This window comes from Dicentrarchus labrax, unplaced genomic scaffold, assembly GCF_905237075.1.
Source record: "Dicentrarchus labrax unplaced genomic scaffold, dlabrax2021, whole genome shotgun sequence".
Lineage (NCBI taxonomy): Eukaryota > Metazoa > Chordata > Actinopteri > Moronidae > Dicentrarchus > Dicentrarchus labrax.
In genome coordinates, this window is record NW_026136704.1 from 11,758,926 (window position 1) to 11,777,783 (window position 18,858).

The 18,858-nt window shown below is 41.6% G+C and overlaps 1 protein-coding gene across 22 annotated transcripts in view; it reads right to left on the bottom strand.

The window, feature by feature from the left end:
- Window positions 1–871: 871 nt before the first annotated feature.
- Window positions 872–18,858, bottom strand: part of LOC127361802 (von Willebrand factor A domain-containing protein 5A) — a 68,663-nt gene continuing 50,676 nt past the window's right edge. For 12 of the 22 annotated variants that reach the window (XM_051396731.1, XM_051396728.1, XM_051396724.1 and 9 more), the window contains 5 exons: window positions 18,075–18,131; window positions 17,327–17,500; window positions 16,931–17,076; window positions 16,429–16,552; window positions 15,592–16,318 (listed from right to left, as the gene is read on the bottom strand). In XM_051396731.1, the coding sequence (XP_051252691.1) occupies window positions 16,239–16,318; window positions 16,429–16,552; window positions 16,931–17,076; window positions 17,327–17,500; window positions 18,075–18,131 (581 nt within the window). In that variant the 3' untranslated portion in view covers window positions 15,592–16,238. Of the gene's footprint in view, window positions 1,598–1,707; window positions 1,832–2,370; window positions 2,541–3,232; window positions 3,320–3,987; window positions 4,036–4,623; window positions 4,654–5,055; window positions 5,277–5,679; window positions 5,784–7,516; window positions 7,676–7,818; window positions 7,934–8,030; window positions 8,111–9,202; window positions 9,348–9,569; window positions 9,659–9,746; window positions 9,923–10,058; window positions 10,174–10,277; window positions 10,454–11,096; window positions 11,320–11,408; window positions 11,612–12,152; window positions 12,201–12,829; window positions 13,431–15,591; window positions 16,319–16,428; window positions 16,553–16,930; window positions 17,077–17,158; window positions 17,501–18,074; window positions 18,132–18,532; window positions 18,569–18,798; window positions 18,835–18,858 lie in introns of those variants that run through there. The other 10 variants (XM_051396741.1, XM_051396740.1, XM_051396757.1 and 7 more) reach the window with 4 other exon arrangements.

Sequence of the window (18,858 nt, forward strand, 5' to 3'; positions counted from 1 at the left end):
GAGGTCACGTTCCTGGGCCACAGGCCTGGAGGTGGTGGGGTTAGCTCTCTGCAGGACCTGAAGAGCTTCCTGGGCCTGGCCTCCTCGTGCAGATGGTTTGAGAGTGGGTTCTCCTGCATCGCTGCACCACTGATCTGCCTGCTGCAAAAAGGAGAGGCATTTTTGTGGACAGAGGAGTGGCAGGTGCATTCACTTGGATAGAGCTCACATAGAGGCCTTATTTCCCCAGCCGAACCCACCCTGCCTTTCATCCTTGACACAGAAACCACAATGTCGGCTCAGGTAGCTCAGGTGGCACAGATAACGCCTGGAGGAGAGAGAGTTGTGGCATACCACAGCAGGAAATCAACAAGACAAAACTTTACTACTGTGTCACCAGGAGGGAGCTGCTCGCCGTGGTCAGCACTGTCCATTTCACAGTCAGGACTGACCACTCAGCCTTGCAGTGGCTCATATCTTTCAGAGAGCCTAAAGGCCAGCTGGTGCGGTGGAAAGAACCTACTACAGGAGAAACACAGTGGCAGGTGGTTTTGCCAAGGGGCCCTGCAGGAGACAGTGCTTCAGGCAGCTCACAGAGCTCCAGGATCCAACCACTTTGTGGTCTCCAAGACGCTGCCTCTGATAGGGGTTCTACTGGGGCCAGCACTGGATATGGAAGACATATGATGGTAGGAAAACCTCCTGCAACCCCTGTGGACCTGCCACGACCTGACTATGGCAGAACTGAGATGCTAGTGACTGTTGACAGCCAGGTTTTGTTATTTTGATTATCTTTAATAAAGAGCAATTAAACCGCCTATCATCTTGTAGCTTCTTACTGAGGGACGCAAGATTCTGTTGTTGCAGCCAGAGACTCAGGCGGACGCTGGAATGCAGATTAACTCGCAGTGGTTTTATTTCTCTGCTTTACAACAAAAACAACAAAGACATGTTCATTCTCTACAGTCTGGCAGCACTTTCTCTCTTCTGCTGAAAAACAAACTTCATACATAAACTGCATCAGAAAAGGATTTGGTTTTCTTCTACTACTTCTACTCAAAACTTGCTGGATCCAGATTAACTCAACAGCCTGGTGGAGAAGCTTGAAAACAGCTTTCTAGTGTCAAACTAGAATCACGTCACTCTGCACAGTTAAAGATGAATAAGTAAAACATGGTTTTCAGTAGTGGGGAACTGTAAATTAATTCAAATAAGATTCATCTTAGGTGCACACATTACTTTTACTAGGTCTCAAACTGCATGGAGAAATATGTTGGTATATTATGTGTGCCTGAATGTTCAAGATCCAACTCAGTTTGTTTTAAGTAAAACAATTTCATACACAAAGAAACATTAAAACAGTTATTTGTCTTGTTACATGGCTGATCCTGGATAGATGAAACACTGTAAATATGCTAAGGCACATAATATTATGAAGTTAAAGGTGAAAAGAGTTATATGAAATGTAACAGTTGTAGGATGAAGTAAATCTGCTTCTGTGTCTCAATCCTGAGGGAGTTGCCACTTTAATGACAACCTCAGAGCCCCATGACGTCTTTCTGCACGTTGCAACCCAACAGAGCGTTTCCAGCTTCCACACACTCCGTCACACATGATGCTGAAAAAACATAAAACACAAACCAAGTCATCATCAGAGCAGTCTGAATGTGGACAAACAGCACACACTGTTAAAAACAACAGATCAGCACTTATTATTGTGGTTGTTACCATTCTGAGCACGGAGCCATGACACAGCCTTCATAGCCAGAAGCTGCCACTCATCCTGAGCATCCACTTTGAAACCATGAAGCCAGATCAGAGCCAGAATGGTGGCCCACACTTCCTGGTTCATCTAATTCACCAAATCAAAGAAAATCAGATTTTTTTGAGAGAAATCAAAGAAGACACAGAATTGAATGGGTAAATAGTTGCATAGTTTTAAACTGTTATTAAATATCAGGAACAATATTATATACTAAATAAAATAAGACAGCACACACAAATACATTCACATGTGCTATTGAGAGCTATGGTCAAAGCCTTTCATAAAAATACCACAGAAGGGCATCCTCACATCCTGACTTTACTGGACACCCCTGACATCATTGTCATTCTCCTATCTTCAGCTCATAATGAACACAGCAGCTAGGATTTCTACTGGTGTTATTAATGCCCCCCCCCAATATTGCTGCTGTAAATTACAATCTACTCACCAAAGTCTACTGCAGACTAATTTCCATAGATTGTATCTTAACTTGCCATTTTATTATTATACATACTGTTTAGCCATCATTAGCCACCAATATAAACCATGCCATGAAATCTGTTAAATTTCTGTTGTAAAATAAGTCCCATTATTAATATGTGTTATTATTTTTGACAGTCACTCACTGCTGAAGGTTTTGTGTTCTCCACCTCCTCACAGGTCTTTCCCAGTGCAGCAGCCAGAGCTGAATCTAGGACCCAGCAGCCAGACGCCTTCTGGAGGGAGACCAGCTGCAGCAGAGGGTCTCTGGGTGTTTGTTTAGGAACAGCGACTTGTGCATTTCCAGCAGACAACTCTGAGGAAAAAAATCAAAGAAAGTGCAAAGATAAAATGATAAAATGCAGATGAGACCATTTGAGCAGCTAACAGCCGGTGTTACTTCAGGATCATATCCATGAGTACTACTTCTAAATTATGTATTTGCCTGCATACTTTTATATGACTTTTACCTTTCCAATTTATGCAATTAAAAAAGTCATGCTGGCTTGACTGGAATAAATAAATGATTGAAAGAAAATTGATAACTGACTTGTACAAAAACACTAAAGTTCATATCTATAAGCAGCGAAACAGCAAACTGCATCCAGTATAAATTTAGTCCCAAGTGAAAGGTGATTAAAAAGCTCATTTAAAATTTAGAGTGTTAACTTTAAGAGAATTCATCCTCACGTGAAGGGTTAAAAAAAGTTATAAAATCCACATTATAGATTTCTTTGAATTTCTTTGAATCATTCATTAGGTGCAATATATTTAAATAAACATCGCATAATTCATTAGTGTAGGCAGTTGGACAGACTCAGCAAGAAAAGACACTGACTAATTATGGGTACCTATGGTAGGAAGAGCACACGTGGGTAAAACTATGGGTAATGAGTTTTAAGAAAATGAATTCCACAGTTATTCATTAGAAAGTACCATCATCAGTCTGTATAAAAAAAATAAATACATGGTAATATAGGGTGGGTACTAATGAAACAAAACAGATACCTTTGACACTGAATGTCTCTCCCCATTCTTCTTCATCGTCAAGTTCCAAAGCATTGTCATAACCATCGTTCTCAAGAGAAAGACAATCTTTTGCAAGCAAAAGCATACCAGAAAATGTTATGTTTCTAATGAAAATGCATCTGTTTTCGAATTACACATTGAATTGTGCAGTGCACCATACTGATGCTGGATCTTGTTGGCCTGTTGTCTGACCCTGGGTTGCTTTATCTGTACTCCTTGCAGGATGAGACCAATTGAAGAGCTCACTACAGCCAGTGTTATTTCATTTTATTTCATTTATTTTTTTTAAATCATGTCTTTACTGGCATTTTTATATACGGTTTCTTCTTTTCCAAGTTATGCAATTTAAAAGAAATGTCATGCTGGCTTGACTGGAAGATAATCTTTAATAAATCAAATAAATCACTGAGAAAATAAATAATAAATAACATAAATGAGTTGTACAAAAACACTAAAGATAAACATTAGTATAAAAACAGCGATATGGCTCCAGTCAAGGGGAAAAGGCTATCTTTGGCACTTTTCAAACCAGAAGAATCCCCTGATCACTTTCCCAGGTCTAAAGACGCTGTACAGCAATCAAAATTAAGATGGTTAAAAGTGGCTTAACATAGGTAGTGATGTCAATAAAATACTTTTTTTTTGACAATTAAGTGGCCATGGTCAAACTTGCAGTACATCAATACATGTTGTCAAGTTTAAAAGGCTATGTAACAAAGAAACAAAACTGATACCTGTGTAGCAGCACTGTAGTTCGTATCCAAGTTCATAGTAACAATCTGCTATATCAGAGAAAAAGCAGTTATAACAGCAAAATCATATTAGATTTTATGGTTCTAATCCAAATCAAGGTGTTTACTAATTCTGCATCTTCATCATCAAGTTCCAGAGCATTGGCATAATCTTCTCAAAAGAAAATCCACTGTTGTGCCAGCAAAAGCATACCAGAATATTTTATGTATCTAATGAAAATTCATCTGTTTTCGAATTATACATTACATTGTTCAGTGCACTAAATTGAAACTGGATCTTGTTGCCCTGTCGTCTGACCCTGTTCTGCCTCACCTCTACACCCAGCAGTCACTCATCTCACCTCCTGACCCTGACTAGATTCAACAGTCTCAGACCCTCGACCTGAGTGGTCTGCCAGAGCTGGAATTCACTAATTTGATATTATGATATTAATAACATCTAATGGAGATCAGGACTCAACCTGAAGACACCTTCGTAACTCTTGTGTTGAAAAGTCAGCCTGTCTGGTGTACAGAAAGCAGTTGTTTCTGTTCTGTCTATGTTTTTTTCTGGAATAAAACCCTCTAGATCTAGAAATACACTTGTGTGTTCAAAAAGCCAATGAACCTTTTACTCACCATAGCCAACAGCACTACACATTAAATACTCTGAAATAAAAAGAGAGTAGGATATTAGATGATGGTCATTACCTGCGACAACAATATCATACAACAGACTGAAAACAAACTGTTACTGGTAAATATTGTGCTAGGGCAAAATAAGTTGATAAAAAGCCTCAAGTTCTATACAAATTCCACACAGATCCCTTTATCAGTTCTAGCTGTGCTACCACTTAATTTCTCTGCCTCACTGAAGGACCAGTAATCATGGAATATTTTGACTATTGAACTATACAAACAAGTGTATATCCCAAAATATCAACAGTAAAACAATAAATCCAGGTTAGTAAAGCTAAACTTGTGTGGTATAATTGGGCAATATTCCCATATATGTAGCTATGTGCTGATATTCGAGTCAGTCTATGTATATGCTCTTGAAAAAACACTCACTGGGTGTTGGAACATTTCTGCGCACCAGAGGTCCTTGAACCGCCTCACTGTCCCCTTTGTTGACGGCAATGAAGGCAGTGAAGACACTGCTCACTCCAGATTGGACACTGCACTCCACCACCTTCTTCTTCACTCCTTTATCTTGCTCTCCTCTTTGCTCTCTCTCCTCCATCTCCAGGGAGCGAATCAGAGTCCGAGCAGCCAGCCTGTGGACTGTCAATCTGCAGACAGGAGAGAGACATAGACATTTATCCATTTTCTAGACCAGTGTATCCTGTTCAGGATCATAGAGATCTGGAGCCTGACCCAGAACACATTATTGACACAATTTAGCTTAACTTTATTTAGAGCATTATTCTATTGTTTCTGTGCATCCAAGCATTAGTTTGCTCTTGTTGATAAAATCCTCATGCTGGAAGCAGATTGATGTAAACATCAGTCTAAACTACAAATGAAATGGATTAAAGCAGAGACTTAATGCCATGTATCAGTGCAGTTTGGTGTCACTTGTCTCATCCCTTGCTACTGTTTGATTTGATTTTATCTAAATATTTAAATAAACTCAACATTTGTAAGGACAGGACTCAGTGCATAACAGTGCAGTCTGTCCACAACGTGTTTTACCCAGTGTCCTCTGCAGGTTTGAGACTGAAGTGGAGCTGGTTCTGAGAGGGATGACCTGCCAGGCTGTATTTTACCATCACACAGCTCTCTGCTGCTTTTGAACTCTGAGAAAGAATTCTAAAGTTAGAAACCACGTTTGATAATGTAATCACATACCTGATAAAAAAAAAATATATAGGAAATATACACTGAACAAAATTATAAATGCAACACTTTTGTTTTTGCCCGCATTCATCATGAGCTGAACTCAAAGATCTAAGACTTTCTCTATGTACACAAAAGGCCTATTTCACTCAAATATTGTTCACAAATCTGTCAAAATCTGTGTTAGTGAGCACTTCTTCTTTGCCGAGTAATCCATCCACCTCACAGGTGTGGCATATCAAGATGCTGATCAGACAGCATGGGTATTGCACAGGTGTGCCTTAGGCTGGCTACAATAAAAGGCCACTTGAAAATGTGCAGTTTCACTGTATTGGGGGGGTCCGGGGGGGTCCGGGGGTTTCCCAGTGCAACACATCTTCTTCGCATAGAGTTGATCAGGTTGTTGATTGTGGCCTGTGGAATGTTGGTCCACTCTTCTTCGCTGTGCGAAGTGGCTCGATATTGGCAGCACCTGGAACACGCTGTCATATACGTCGATCCAGAGCATCCCAAACATGCTCAATGGGTGACATGTCCGGTGAGTATGCTGGCCATGCAAGAACTGGGATGTTTTTAGCTTCCAGGAATTGTGTACAGATCCTTGCAACATGGGGCCGTGCATTATCATGCTGCAACATGAGGTGATGGTCGTGGATGAATGGCACAACAATGGGCCTCAGGATTTCGTCACAGTATCTCTGTGCATTCAAAATGCCATCAATAAAATGCAACTGTGTTCGTTGTCCATAACACACGCCTGCACATACCATAACCCCACCGCCACCATGGGCCCCTCGATCCACAACCTTGACATAAGCAAACCGCTCACCCACACGACGCCATACACGCTGTCTGCCATCTGCCCTGTACAGTGAAAACTGGGATTCATCTGTGAAGAGAACAGCTCTTCAAAGTGCCAGATAATATCGAATGTGAGCATTTGCCCACTCAAGTCGGTTACGACGACGAACTGCAGTCAGGTCGAGACCCCTATGAGGACGACGAGCATGCAGATGAGCTTCCCTGAGACGGTTCCCGACAGTTTGTGCAGAAATTCTTTGGTAATGCAAACCGATTGTTGCAGCAGCTGTCCGGGTGGCTGGTCTCAGACGATCTTGGAGGTGAAGATGCTGGATGTGGAGGTCCTGGGCTGGTGTTACACATGGTCTGCGGTTGTGAGGCCGGTTGGATGTACTGCCAAATTCTCTGAAACGCCTTTGGAGACGGCTTATGGTAGAGAAATGAACATTCAATTCATGGGCAACAGCTCTGGTGGACATTCCTGCAGTCAGCATGCCAATTGCCACTCCCTCAAAACTTGTGACATTTGTGGCATTGTGCTGTGTGATGGAACTGCACATTTTCGAGTGACATTTTATTGTGGCCAGCCTAAGGCACACCTGTGCAATACCCATGCTGTCTGATCAACATCTTGATATGCCACACCTGTGAGGTGGATGGATTACTCGGCAAAGAAGAAGTGCTCACTAACACAGATTTTGATAGATTTGTGAACAATATTTGAGAGAAATAGGCCTTTTAAGAAAGTCTTAGATCTTTGAGTTCAGCTCATGGTGAATGGGGGCAAAAACAAAGGGTTGCATTTATAATTTTGTTCAGTGTATTTCATGTAGCTGAAAGCTTAAAAATCAGAACATAGAGGTATTTCACTATGAGATGGTGCTGCTCCTACCTCTCCAGTGAGTTGGGCATAAATCAGTGACCTTTGACCCTGGAAAAGGGCTGTGATTGGTGGAGAAAGGACAGTAACAGAGACTCCCTTTGGCAAATCCCACGTGACTGAGATGTCCACCACAGCTGGTTGCAGAGCAAATCGCAGCGACTGCATCACCTGATGAGTAAAAACAGTTTACACAGCATTGGGAGGGGCACTGGGTTTTTATTAAATGTATTCACTTACATTTGAAATAATTGCATTTTCATGCAAGTTTTTATATCTTACTACTTACTGAAGATATATTATTTATATCTTACTTTGGGTTGCATCCTGTCAGTCCCTGTGATGAACTGAGCGTGACCTCCTCCTTCCTTGGCCAAGCCGTTGATGAGGGCAGAGCTGGCCCCTTCCCCAATCCCAAAAGAGAAACACCTACAATACAGTAGTTTTGTTATCAACACACACATCACTACAACATGAGTCATATTCTGGGAATTGTGTGGGTTGGTTTGTGTTTTTGTGGTTTCACCTGTGGGAACCTGAGTTCTTCTTCACCAGACTGATAACTTCTTTGGTGTTCTCCACCTCTCCGTCAGTAAAGACAAACAGCTAGAGGAGAGTTTACATGTCACTCTACAGTAAATTACATAACATCACACACAGGAAAATACAGCATGTGTTCAAAGTCATCCACTTTATTCTCTGAGAGCTGTGTTAGATTGCTGTTTCAGTAACACAAGAGTAAAAAAGAAGATGGACCTGAAACTAACAAACCTGTTAGTTTAGGAAGAAGTTCTGCATTGATGAAGAGATAAAGCATGAAGAACAACTAATGTGTGGTGAGTATGAACGTCAAATAAACCGGTTTATCACCTCCCCTGAGGAGGTAATGCTTTTGGTGCTGTTTGTTTATCTTTCAGCAAGTTTATGGAAAAACTGCTAAAACGATTTTCACTAAACTTGGAAAGGTGCACCATGGGACGAGTAATAACCCATAAAATTTTGGAGTGGTTCCGAATCATTGGGCAGAAACACAATTAATTCTTCACGTTTGTTAACATTACCAGATAGGTCAACTGTAATACCAGTGTCTATGAAACAAATATTAAATTAAATTATTAAATAACTGGATTTCTTGCACATGCACAAACCCTGTCCTTATTTAACTAAATCATGTGCCATGACGAAACATACAACCAAACATAACAGCCACCTCAAACACCACTGTCTGCCAGGGGACTGATGGAGGACTTTGTCACATGGTGCAACGACAATCAATCAGATTAATATCAGCAAAACCAATGAGCTTCTGGAAGACTACTGCTGTGTGTCTATTTGGGTGTAAGAGAAACAAAACATTTTAATTGGTGGGCGTTTGTGCCAAATTTGAAGAAAATCCCTCAAGGCATTGCTGATACATTATCACATGACTGTGTGCTGCACACCCAGCCTGTCCTCTCCTGTATCCATCTTCCACCACAGTTAGAGTCTTATTTAGAGCCTCCGTGAATCACTTTGTAACTGTATTTGTAAACTAGTCGAAATAAATTCCTAATTCACCGCATTTAAATGTGAAAATACATGGACTCTGCCTCTGTTTTTCCTCTCACTCGTTCTTCGGCTCGGTTTGTGTACTGAAAGATCCAGAAAATTGGCCAACCCCGCTGTGTAATGTATAGTGTGCGTGTGTGTGTGCATTACTTGTCTAGGTTGATTGGGAATGCAGGACTGGCTGTAAATGTGTTTGAGGGGCTCAAGGATTTCTGTTCCACCCAGATCAGCACCCATCTCTTCAACTTTCTTCAGTGACTCTTCCATGGTCTTCTGGCTGTACTCCACACTCTTACTGCCATTAAGAAACACACAAATGGAGGAGGTGAGGTGGTGGATGGCTGTGCAGCGCAACCAACTTCCACTCTTGATTTGTTATCCAGGTCACAACTGAGGGCTGGGAGTGTGTGTGTGAAAATGAGTGAGCAAGTTGACCGTCTCTGTGTATTTGCAGTGAATGTTCATTGTGTAATGCTGTTTTTATTCATGTGTGTTTTGTTTTGTATTTGTGACTTACGGGAAGATGTGTTGAAACCTGGACCCAAAGCTGTATATGTTGAAATAGCAGCCCATTGGTAAGCTCTTCAACAGCAGCAGCAGAGTATCCTTAAGGGAAGAGAGAAAAGATAGTGAAGGCCACTGTGTGAGAGGGACACCATGAATGATTTAACAACAAATTACACTTAATAAATACCCTGGCACTGCCAATGCGACTTTCTTGTCTCTTGCTGTGATCCATAGGAGAATCCATACTTCCAGAACGATCCAATAAGAACACAAACTCTCCACATGAGGCGACTGAAGACATCACAGCCTGGGGGAACTCAGGGTACAGGCTCAGCATCACTACTGGATCACCCATCAGAGTGCCTGAAACACAGAGGAGTGACATAAACATGACCACTTATCTGACTTTTACCATTTATTACAACATAATGTAACTCATCAGTTGGAGTATAACAAAGGCTTTATTTGGAAAGGAACAACTCCACTAATTTGCACTCACCAGGCTTGGCAGAGGCCTGTCCTGCCTCCACCACAGCAATGGGCTGGTGGGCATCTTTGTAATAAATCAGCAGTTCAACATCTCTGTCAAATTTGTGTCCTGCAGCCAACTTGACCTGCAGGTCACAAAACACACTCATAAAAATCAATAAAGTGATATATCTTGTTGTCAGTATTGAGGAACAATCACACACAGCAGACACATTAGCACTCTACCTACCGTGGTCTGGGTTTGCTCTGGGTTGAGGTACTGGAGAGGGTCCAGGGAACAGTTGGACTCTACTTTAGAGACTGGACGAGGAGAGGACACTCGGGCAGAGAAAGACAGACTGTAGGGCACCAGAGAGGCTGGAACAGAGGTCACCTGGACACTGGCACCTTCACTACCTCCACTTCCTGCGAACAAGTTAGAAATGCCAATCAAAAACAATTAAATCACATCTAAGCAGCAGTGAAACAGTAGAAGCAATAAAATGTCTACTTTAAATAATGGTTAGCAGTAAAACTAGGTCAAAACGTAACGTATTGGAAACATTTGACTTGCTGGTGGTGCTTAAGGAAAAGTCAGTGGATCACCAAAAATATCATTTAGGTTTCATCTTCTGGGCACCATGGATATTTGTACCAGTTCATGAATGGCAATCCATCTTTAATTGTTCAAACATTTCACGAAAAGCCAAAATTGTCAATGTGTTGGTGCGCGAGTGTCTGTTCTATTGGCCATCAGTCAACCAGTTGTTGAGATGTTTCAGTCTCAGACAATAACATCTAATATTCAGCCCTTTGTCTCCATTTCAAACAAAACCTAATGGATGTTTGTATGAAAACACTGAAAGTCAATATGAACACACTGTTTCCAGCTCAGCCCTCCTTCAAATTACTGAAATTAATAGAAAGACATAAAATGTGTGTTACATTGTTTAGAAACCAGCTCTTGCAGGGCAAGTGCTCTGCAGTCACAATGTGACTGTTGGAATAAAACTCTTTACATGTACAGGAACTTGAAGGGCTCTTAATGAAGGTGTTGCTGTTTCCGTACCCTGAGGTTGGTAGCGAGGGTTGAGCACCGCAGGCAGACAAAACCTCAGCCCGTCATCAGCCTGCACAGCCAGCTCAGTGACATACTCCAGCCTGATGGAGGCGCTCTCTCCTGGAGGCAGACTGCCCACACTCAGAGAGAATATATCTGGACTCTGCTCACTCTCCTCCAATAGGAAGGCCTGCTGACCGGAGCTCAAAGCATCATCATACTCCTCATGAGCCTGGAGTACAGATGACAGAGTAACTTTCATTGTGTTTACTGTGTTTTTAAGCTCCGTTGTAGTGAGTAAGTCTTTACTGTCCAGCTCACCTCCTGTTTCTCCTTCACCTCAGCTACAATCTGTGTCTGTCCAATCGTAGCACTGAAATGACAGACAGCAGCATCTCCAGGCAGAGGGAAGACAAACACAGCCTCTAGTGGTTTGTCCTCCTTGTTCTCATAGTTCAGAGTGGAGACCACTGTAGCCACGTGGTCCCTGACCTCCAGCTCCACCTCCACGCTCTTCAGAGGAACTGACACAGAAACAGAAAGAAACAAGATGAACACTGTGTGTGTTCTGTGGGTAAAGACATTTTTCTAATGCTCCAGGATATTGCTTAAGGTTTCTTCTGTACTGAACTATTGCATTTGAGCCACACTAGAGGTGGACCTGTTAATCAAGCTGATGGTTATACAGAATCAGAATCAGAAATACTTTAATAATCCCAGGGGGTAATTATTTTTGTTACAAACTCCAGATATACAAACAACATATATTATACAAGTAACATATATTAAGAACAAAAAATAAATATATATATGAATAAAAGATCGAATGTACAGGTTAATAATGTGCAAAAAGTGCAAAAAATGATTGTCCGTGTTTGAGTCAGTTTACAGAAGGGGGGGTGTCTGACTCTCTTGAAGTCTGAACTGTTGCATTTGAGCCACACTAGAGGTGGACCTGTTAACCAAGCTGATGGTTAAACATGCCTCTCTGTCTAACAGTGTGATACAATATGTGCCTAATGGCCATTACAGCTGATACAAGCCTTTACATTAACAACTCTGTACCTGGTTCCTTCTGTGCAGTTAGTAGACCACAGCAGTTCATCTTTGTACCTGTACAACAATTAACAACATTTGAGGACTTTGTGTTGTAATGATGAATGATAATGACAGTTATTGTACAGTCTGGATATTCTTCAGCAAAAACAACAACAATATAAATCAGAGTTCAAACTAAACAAATACTAATAATAATAGGCCTAATAAGACACATATTGTTACTATTTATGTTACTATTATTATATTATTAGTTATTCTATTACATTGCATCTCTCTCCACATATCTCCTACATCTACTGTATCAATCAATCAATCAATACATACACTAATCAATATGACTCTGCTCCTGATTCAGTGTTGCTTTGTTTGATTCAAGTATTTTATTATTCACCATTATTCCACTCTTTATTTGTTTGTACAGTCAGCTGTCTGCTTGATGGCTAAAGAGGAGACTAAAAACAGAGTCTGAAGATATCTCACTCTGACGGGAAAGTCAACTGGCCTTCTTCTTCGTCATATTTTTATGATAAAATCTGAATATTTCACTAAAGTTCAGATGTAAATTCAAACCCAAAGTGACAACAGTATCCAGCAGATATTCTAAGGTTTTCCAGCGTGTTGTATCTCATATCAGTGCTTCTGCTCAGATTATTTCAATAAACACACAGCAGAAGAAAGCTTACCTCTGAGGACAGATGTGTCAGTTTAACTGCAGCTGTTGTAAATGTGGAGAGACAACTAACAGGTCTGTGTCGGAGGAAGAGCTGATCCAGATGTAAATTTCAAAAGTGAAAGTCACTGCTACACCCACTGTGCGCTCGATTTTGTTATAGAGAGCGCCGGGCGGGTGGAGTTTGAACCTCAAAGCTTTATGTATAACTGTTGTGTTTTGATTCCAAAATTCCTCCGAAGTGCTGCGAGACCTCAATATAGTGTTTGGTGAAAGATGACACTGGAAAGCACAGTTTCATAAAGAGCTGCTTCCTCTGATCAAATGGAGCATTTATAATGTGTCCTACAGCCCACACTAAAATGCATGACAGTTGTTAACCATTCCTGTTCGGCTCCCAGACCGCAGTCGGGAAGCACAGGGGAGAGTTTCCTCCAGGGCCGAAGTTGACGCTAACTTCGGGGCTAACCCCCTTCACTTTATCCTCAGCAGTTGGTAAACAACTTTATTCACCGACGACAACTCACACTGTACATTTACCGCTAAACCCGAGAACTTACGGCTAACCCGTGTCTCTCGCTGCTCTGGTGCCGTTCACCGTCGCACTCGCTCTCTCTCGCTCTACCACACACACACACACACACACACACACACACACACACACGTCACGTTCACACATCACGCACTGCTCTATTCCTTAAAGGGGCAACGCTACTCTTATAACAGTCTTGTTGCCTCCTGGTTTTGAAATGAACACAAAATTGTTACAATATATCTGTCTCTGATGAATCATACGTTTAATACAGGGAAACAAAGCAGTGCTCACAGAGGACCAGTCTGAAACCCTCTGTAGCACTGTGCCACATGTGGTTTTCAGTTTGTTGACAAGTTGTCAAATGATTATTTATCACTTTGACTGAAAAGTCAGATACTATGATTCAGTGGTGATAAGATAAAGGTTGTAGGGTGGAGTAAATCTGCTTCTGAAGGAGAAGCCACTTCAATGAAAACCAGGGCATCTTTCTTCACCAGCTCCTGGCAACGCTGTCGGCGTGTGTTGGAGAGGGTTGCAGCAGCAGGATTGAAACTAAACCCCCAGAAATGCTGTTTTATGAGGTGTGAGGTCACGTTCCTGGGCCACAGGCCTGGAGGTGGTGGGGTTAGCTCTCTGCAGGACCTGAAGAGCTTCCTGGGCCTGGCCTCCTACTGCAGATGGTTTGAGAGTGGGTTCTCCTTCATCGCTGCACCACTGATCTGCCTGCTGCAAAAAGGAGAGGCATTTTTGTGGACAGAGGAGTGCCAGCTGCATTCACTTCGATGCATATATCTCACATAGAGGCCTCATTTCCCCAGCCGACCCCACCCTGCCTTTCATCCTTGACACAGACCCCACAATGTCGGCTCAGGTGACGCCTGGAGGAGAGACACAGTGGCAGGTGGTTTTACCAACTGCCCTGCAGGAGACAGTGCTTCACGCAGCTCACAGAGCTCCAGGATCTGGCCACTTTGTGGTCTCCAAGACACTGCCTCTGACAGGGGTTCTACTGGGGCCGGCACTGGACATGGAAGACATATGATGTAGGAAAACCCCCTGCAACCCCTGTGGACCTGCCACGACCTGACTATGCCAGAACTGAGATGCTAGTGACTGTTGCCCCAAAAAGTCCATTAAGATGCTTCAATTAATTCAGAACGCTGCAGCACGAGTACTGACAGGAACTAGGAAAAGAGATCACATCTTTCCTGTACTAGCTTCTCTGCACTGGCTCCCTGTAAAATTTAGAATAGAATTTAAAATCCTCCTCCTCACCTACAAAGCTCTTCATGGTCAGGCCCCTTCATATCTTAAAGAGCTCATAGTACCCTATTAACCCTCTAGAACACTACATTCTCTGAATGCTGGGCTACTTGTGGTTCCTATAGTCTCTAAAAGTAGAACAGGAGCCAGAGCCTACAGTTACCAAGCTCCTCTCCTGTGGAACCAGCTTCCAGTTGTGGTTTGGGAGGCAGACACCCTCACCACATTCAAGAGTAGGCTTAAGACATTCCTCTTTGATAAAGCTTATAGTTAGGGCTGGATCAGGTGAGTCCTGAACCATCCCTTAGTTATGCTGCTATAGGCCTAGACTATCGGGGGATTTCCCATGGTGCACTGAGCTCCTCTCTTCCTCTCTCTCTCTTTCTGCACTCATTCATGTTCCATTAATGCATGTTACTAACTTCACTTCTTGCCCGACTTCTTGTGCTTTCTCATCTTGGAGGTTCTCATGGATCCTGGTGGAGCCTGCTGCCATATTAGTGCTATTATTATTATTACTATAGTTACTATTATTACTATTGTCACTGCTCATTGTCCCCCTTAATTACATCAATTACTAATAACCCACATCTACTAGTCGTTGCTGAAAATTGTCGAAAAAAAATAAAAAAAAAAAAAACGTCATCATCTTCTTCATGTTCATCATCAGTCACTACTATTAGTGTAGTTGTTGCTACTGTTGTTGCTGTGCAACTGTCTGTCTGTCTCTGTCTCTCTCTCTCTCTCACCCCAACTGGTCGAGGCAGACGACCACCCACCTAGAGCTGAAGGGTCTGTCCTAGGTTTCTGCCTCTTAACAGGCAGTTTTTCCTTGCCCCCCATCGCCAAGTGCTTGCTCATGGTGGTACTGTTGGGTCTATTTGGAAAGTGTCCTGAGATAACTTCTGTTAGAAAATTGAAATTGAATTGAATTGAATTGTTGTTGTTGCAGCCAGAGACTCAGGCGGACGCTGGAATGCAGATTAACTCGCAGTGGTTTTATTTCTCTGCTTTACAACAAAAACATCAAAGACATGTTCATTCTCTACAGTCTGGCAGCACTTTCTCTCTTCTGTTGAAAAACAAACTTCATACATAAACTGCATCAGAAAAAGATTTGTTTTTCTTCTACTACTTCTACTCAAAACTTGCTGGATCTAGATTTACTCAACAGCATTACCTGGTGGAGAAGCTTGAAAACAGCTTTCTAGTGTCAAACTAGAATCACATCACTCTGCACAATTAAAGATGAATAAGTAAAACATGGTTTTCAGTAGTGGGGAACTGTAAATTAATTCAAATAAGATTCATCTTAGGTGCACACACTACTTTTACTAGGTCTCAAACTGCATGGAGAAATATGTTGGTATGTGTGCCTGAATGTTCAAGATCCAACTTCATTTTTTTTTAAGTAAAACAATTTCATACACAAAGAAACATTAAAACAGTTATTTGTCTTGTTACATGGCTGATCCTGGATAGATGAAACACTGTGAATATGCTAAGGTACATAATATTATGAAGTTAAAGGTGAAAAGAGTGATATGAAATGTAACAGTTGTAGGATGAAGTAAATCTGCTTCTGTGTCTCAATCCTGATGGAGTTGCCACTTTAATGACAACCTCAGAGCCCCAGGACGTCTTTCTGCACGTTGCAACCCAACAGAGCGTTTCCAGCTTCCACACACTCCGTCACACATGTTGCTAAAAAAACATAAAACACAAACCAAGTCATCATCAGAGCAGTCTGAATGTGGACAAACAGCACACACTGTTAAAAACAACAGATCAGCACTTATTATTGTGGTTGTTACCATTCTGAGCACGGAGCCATGACACAGCCTTCATAGCCAGAAGCTGCCACTCATCCTGAGCATCCACCTTGAAACCATGAAGCCAGATCAGAGCCAGAATGGTGGCCCACACCTCCTGGTTCACCTAATTCACCAAAGTAAAGAGAAAAAAAAGAAGAGACGGCACAAAATGATAAAGCTGCTCGATGGTCTTACTTCCTTACAATGAAATAACAATAAAATAAGACACTTTAATACTTTTACATGAACATTTAACTGATATGACAAATTCATTTTGCAGTCAGGTGGTTACTGTATAAAACCACAAGATGGTGCCAGCTCAGTGGGTGTTTAGGAGCTTGAGTATCACAAGTACAGTGACACATCTCTTGTTTGATTAATATTTATTTTGATTTAATTTGTTTTGTTTTGTGTTGATTTAGTTCCATGTGTTTTACTACTTCTTCTGTTTTATATTAGGTCCTATTAGTCATTTGTGTTATTGTGTTTGACAATAACCCACCGATGCAAGTTTCAGGTTCTCCACCTCCTCGCTGGTCTTTCCCAGTGAAGCAGCCAGAGCTGGATCTAGCACCCAGCAGCCAGATGCCTTCTGGAGGGAGACCAACTGCAGCAGAGGGTCTCTGGGTGTTTGTTTGGGTGCAGTGCCTGCCATCAAAAACATGTATGTTAGGTTAATTCTCCAGTCACTGCCCACCAAGGCACGCTTAGATCTGGAGTTAGTCCCAGGCGCGAATGTTAAAATGTAAAAGGCATGACTCAGTGAAGTCTGTGATACTGACATCAGTATGGTGGGACAGCTGTCAAGGTGCAGAGAAAGCAGTTTAGTTAAAAGAGGGCAAACTATAAGCAGTGCAGATCTGCACTGACAAGATGGAAATAATAAGGGTCTACTTACAATCTTCATTACAACTGGACAACAAATCCTGTGGCTCTGGAGGCATCTGATGTGGTTTCTTCAGGGCACCTAGCTTCTTCCTCAGATTAGAGAATAATCCTGCCGTACTCCCACCTGATTTAAATTTGCTCTTACAAGCTGGCTCCGCTGCTGCTCTGCTGGTGGAGAGAGCTGCTGCAGCAAACAGTGTTAGCAAGAGTGGAATCATCAGAGTAACAGTGATAAGTTTATAATGTCCATGCTGTACAGCCACATGAATATGAGTGGACTACTAGCCATATAGCTGTGAGACAATCATTGTGGAGCATATTTCCAATGGCTGATTCCAAGCAACCAACACAAGCTTGACTTCAGTGCTCTGCCTGAACTATCACTGTGCTTCATTCACAAACACACTTTTTTAAACAAGATTTTAAACTCAATCATAATGTGCTTTTATTTAATGAGACACATTCTAATGATCTGTTAAATGTTAGATACACACACACACACACACACACACACACACACACACACACACACAGAGATAAACACAGCTCAACCTTCCTCATTTGCTGCTCAATACATCTGCATATGTTTTCTATGCCAACGTTAAAGCAGACCAGATCCAAAACAACACCTACTGTACATACAGTATATTTCACATTAAAGTTGCAAATATATTGCTTTGGTTTGTTTACATCCATTTAGTTTTTATTTATATAAATACACAGATGTGTGTTCCACTCCCATTCAGCTCTTCACTTACAATGGTTACTGTGTGAAGCACCACGGGTCTTACACTGCAGTGCACTATAGCAATCCTCTTTGAGATTTAAAGGAAAGAGTATGAAGTCAGTACACTACATACAAATGAGTAAACAAACAAAAATTACCAACCTGTGGTAGTATGCCTCCACCAACCAGTCGCGTTGCAGTTTAGATTTATGTTTGTTAAGACTCATAAATTGCTAAATGGAAGTTATCACTATATTGATGATACATACATATGATCCCAGTGAACTCTGTTTCTAACAGATTCAATAAATAAATCAACAATTTCTTCCAGTCTTGACTATGCAGAGAATAAATGATCTGATAAAGGCACTGGATGGAAAGTTGAAAAACCGCCAATGTTATTACAGTTCATCCTGAGGGAGACATTAATGTGCAAACCCTCCAATAGTTGTCAGCAGGTGTATCTTCACTAACCACTTTGTTACTTACCATCCAAGCTCAATGAACAAAGTGAAGAGTTCCTCACTGAAAGAGAAAAGCAGAACATTACACAGAGACAACAAGATTAAATACAATTATTATTATTATTGAATCTGACATCAGTCTTGACTATGCAGAGATGATCTGATAAAGGCACTGGATGGAAAGTTGAAAAACCACCTATGTTAATACAGTTCATCCTGAGGGAGACATTAATGTGCAATCCCTCCAATAGTTGTCAGCAGGTGTATCTTCAGTAACCACTTTTTACTTACTATCCAATCTCGATGAATAATCACAATAGTTTGACACTGAAAGAGAAAAGCAGAACATCA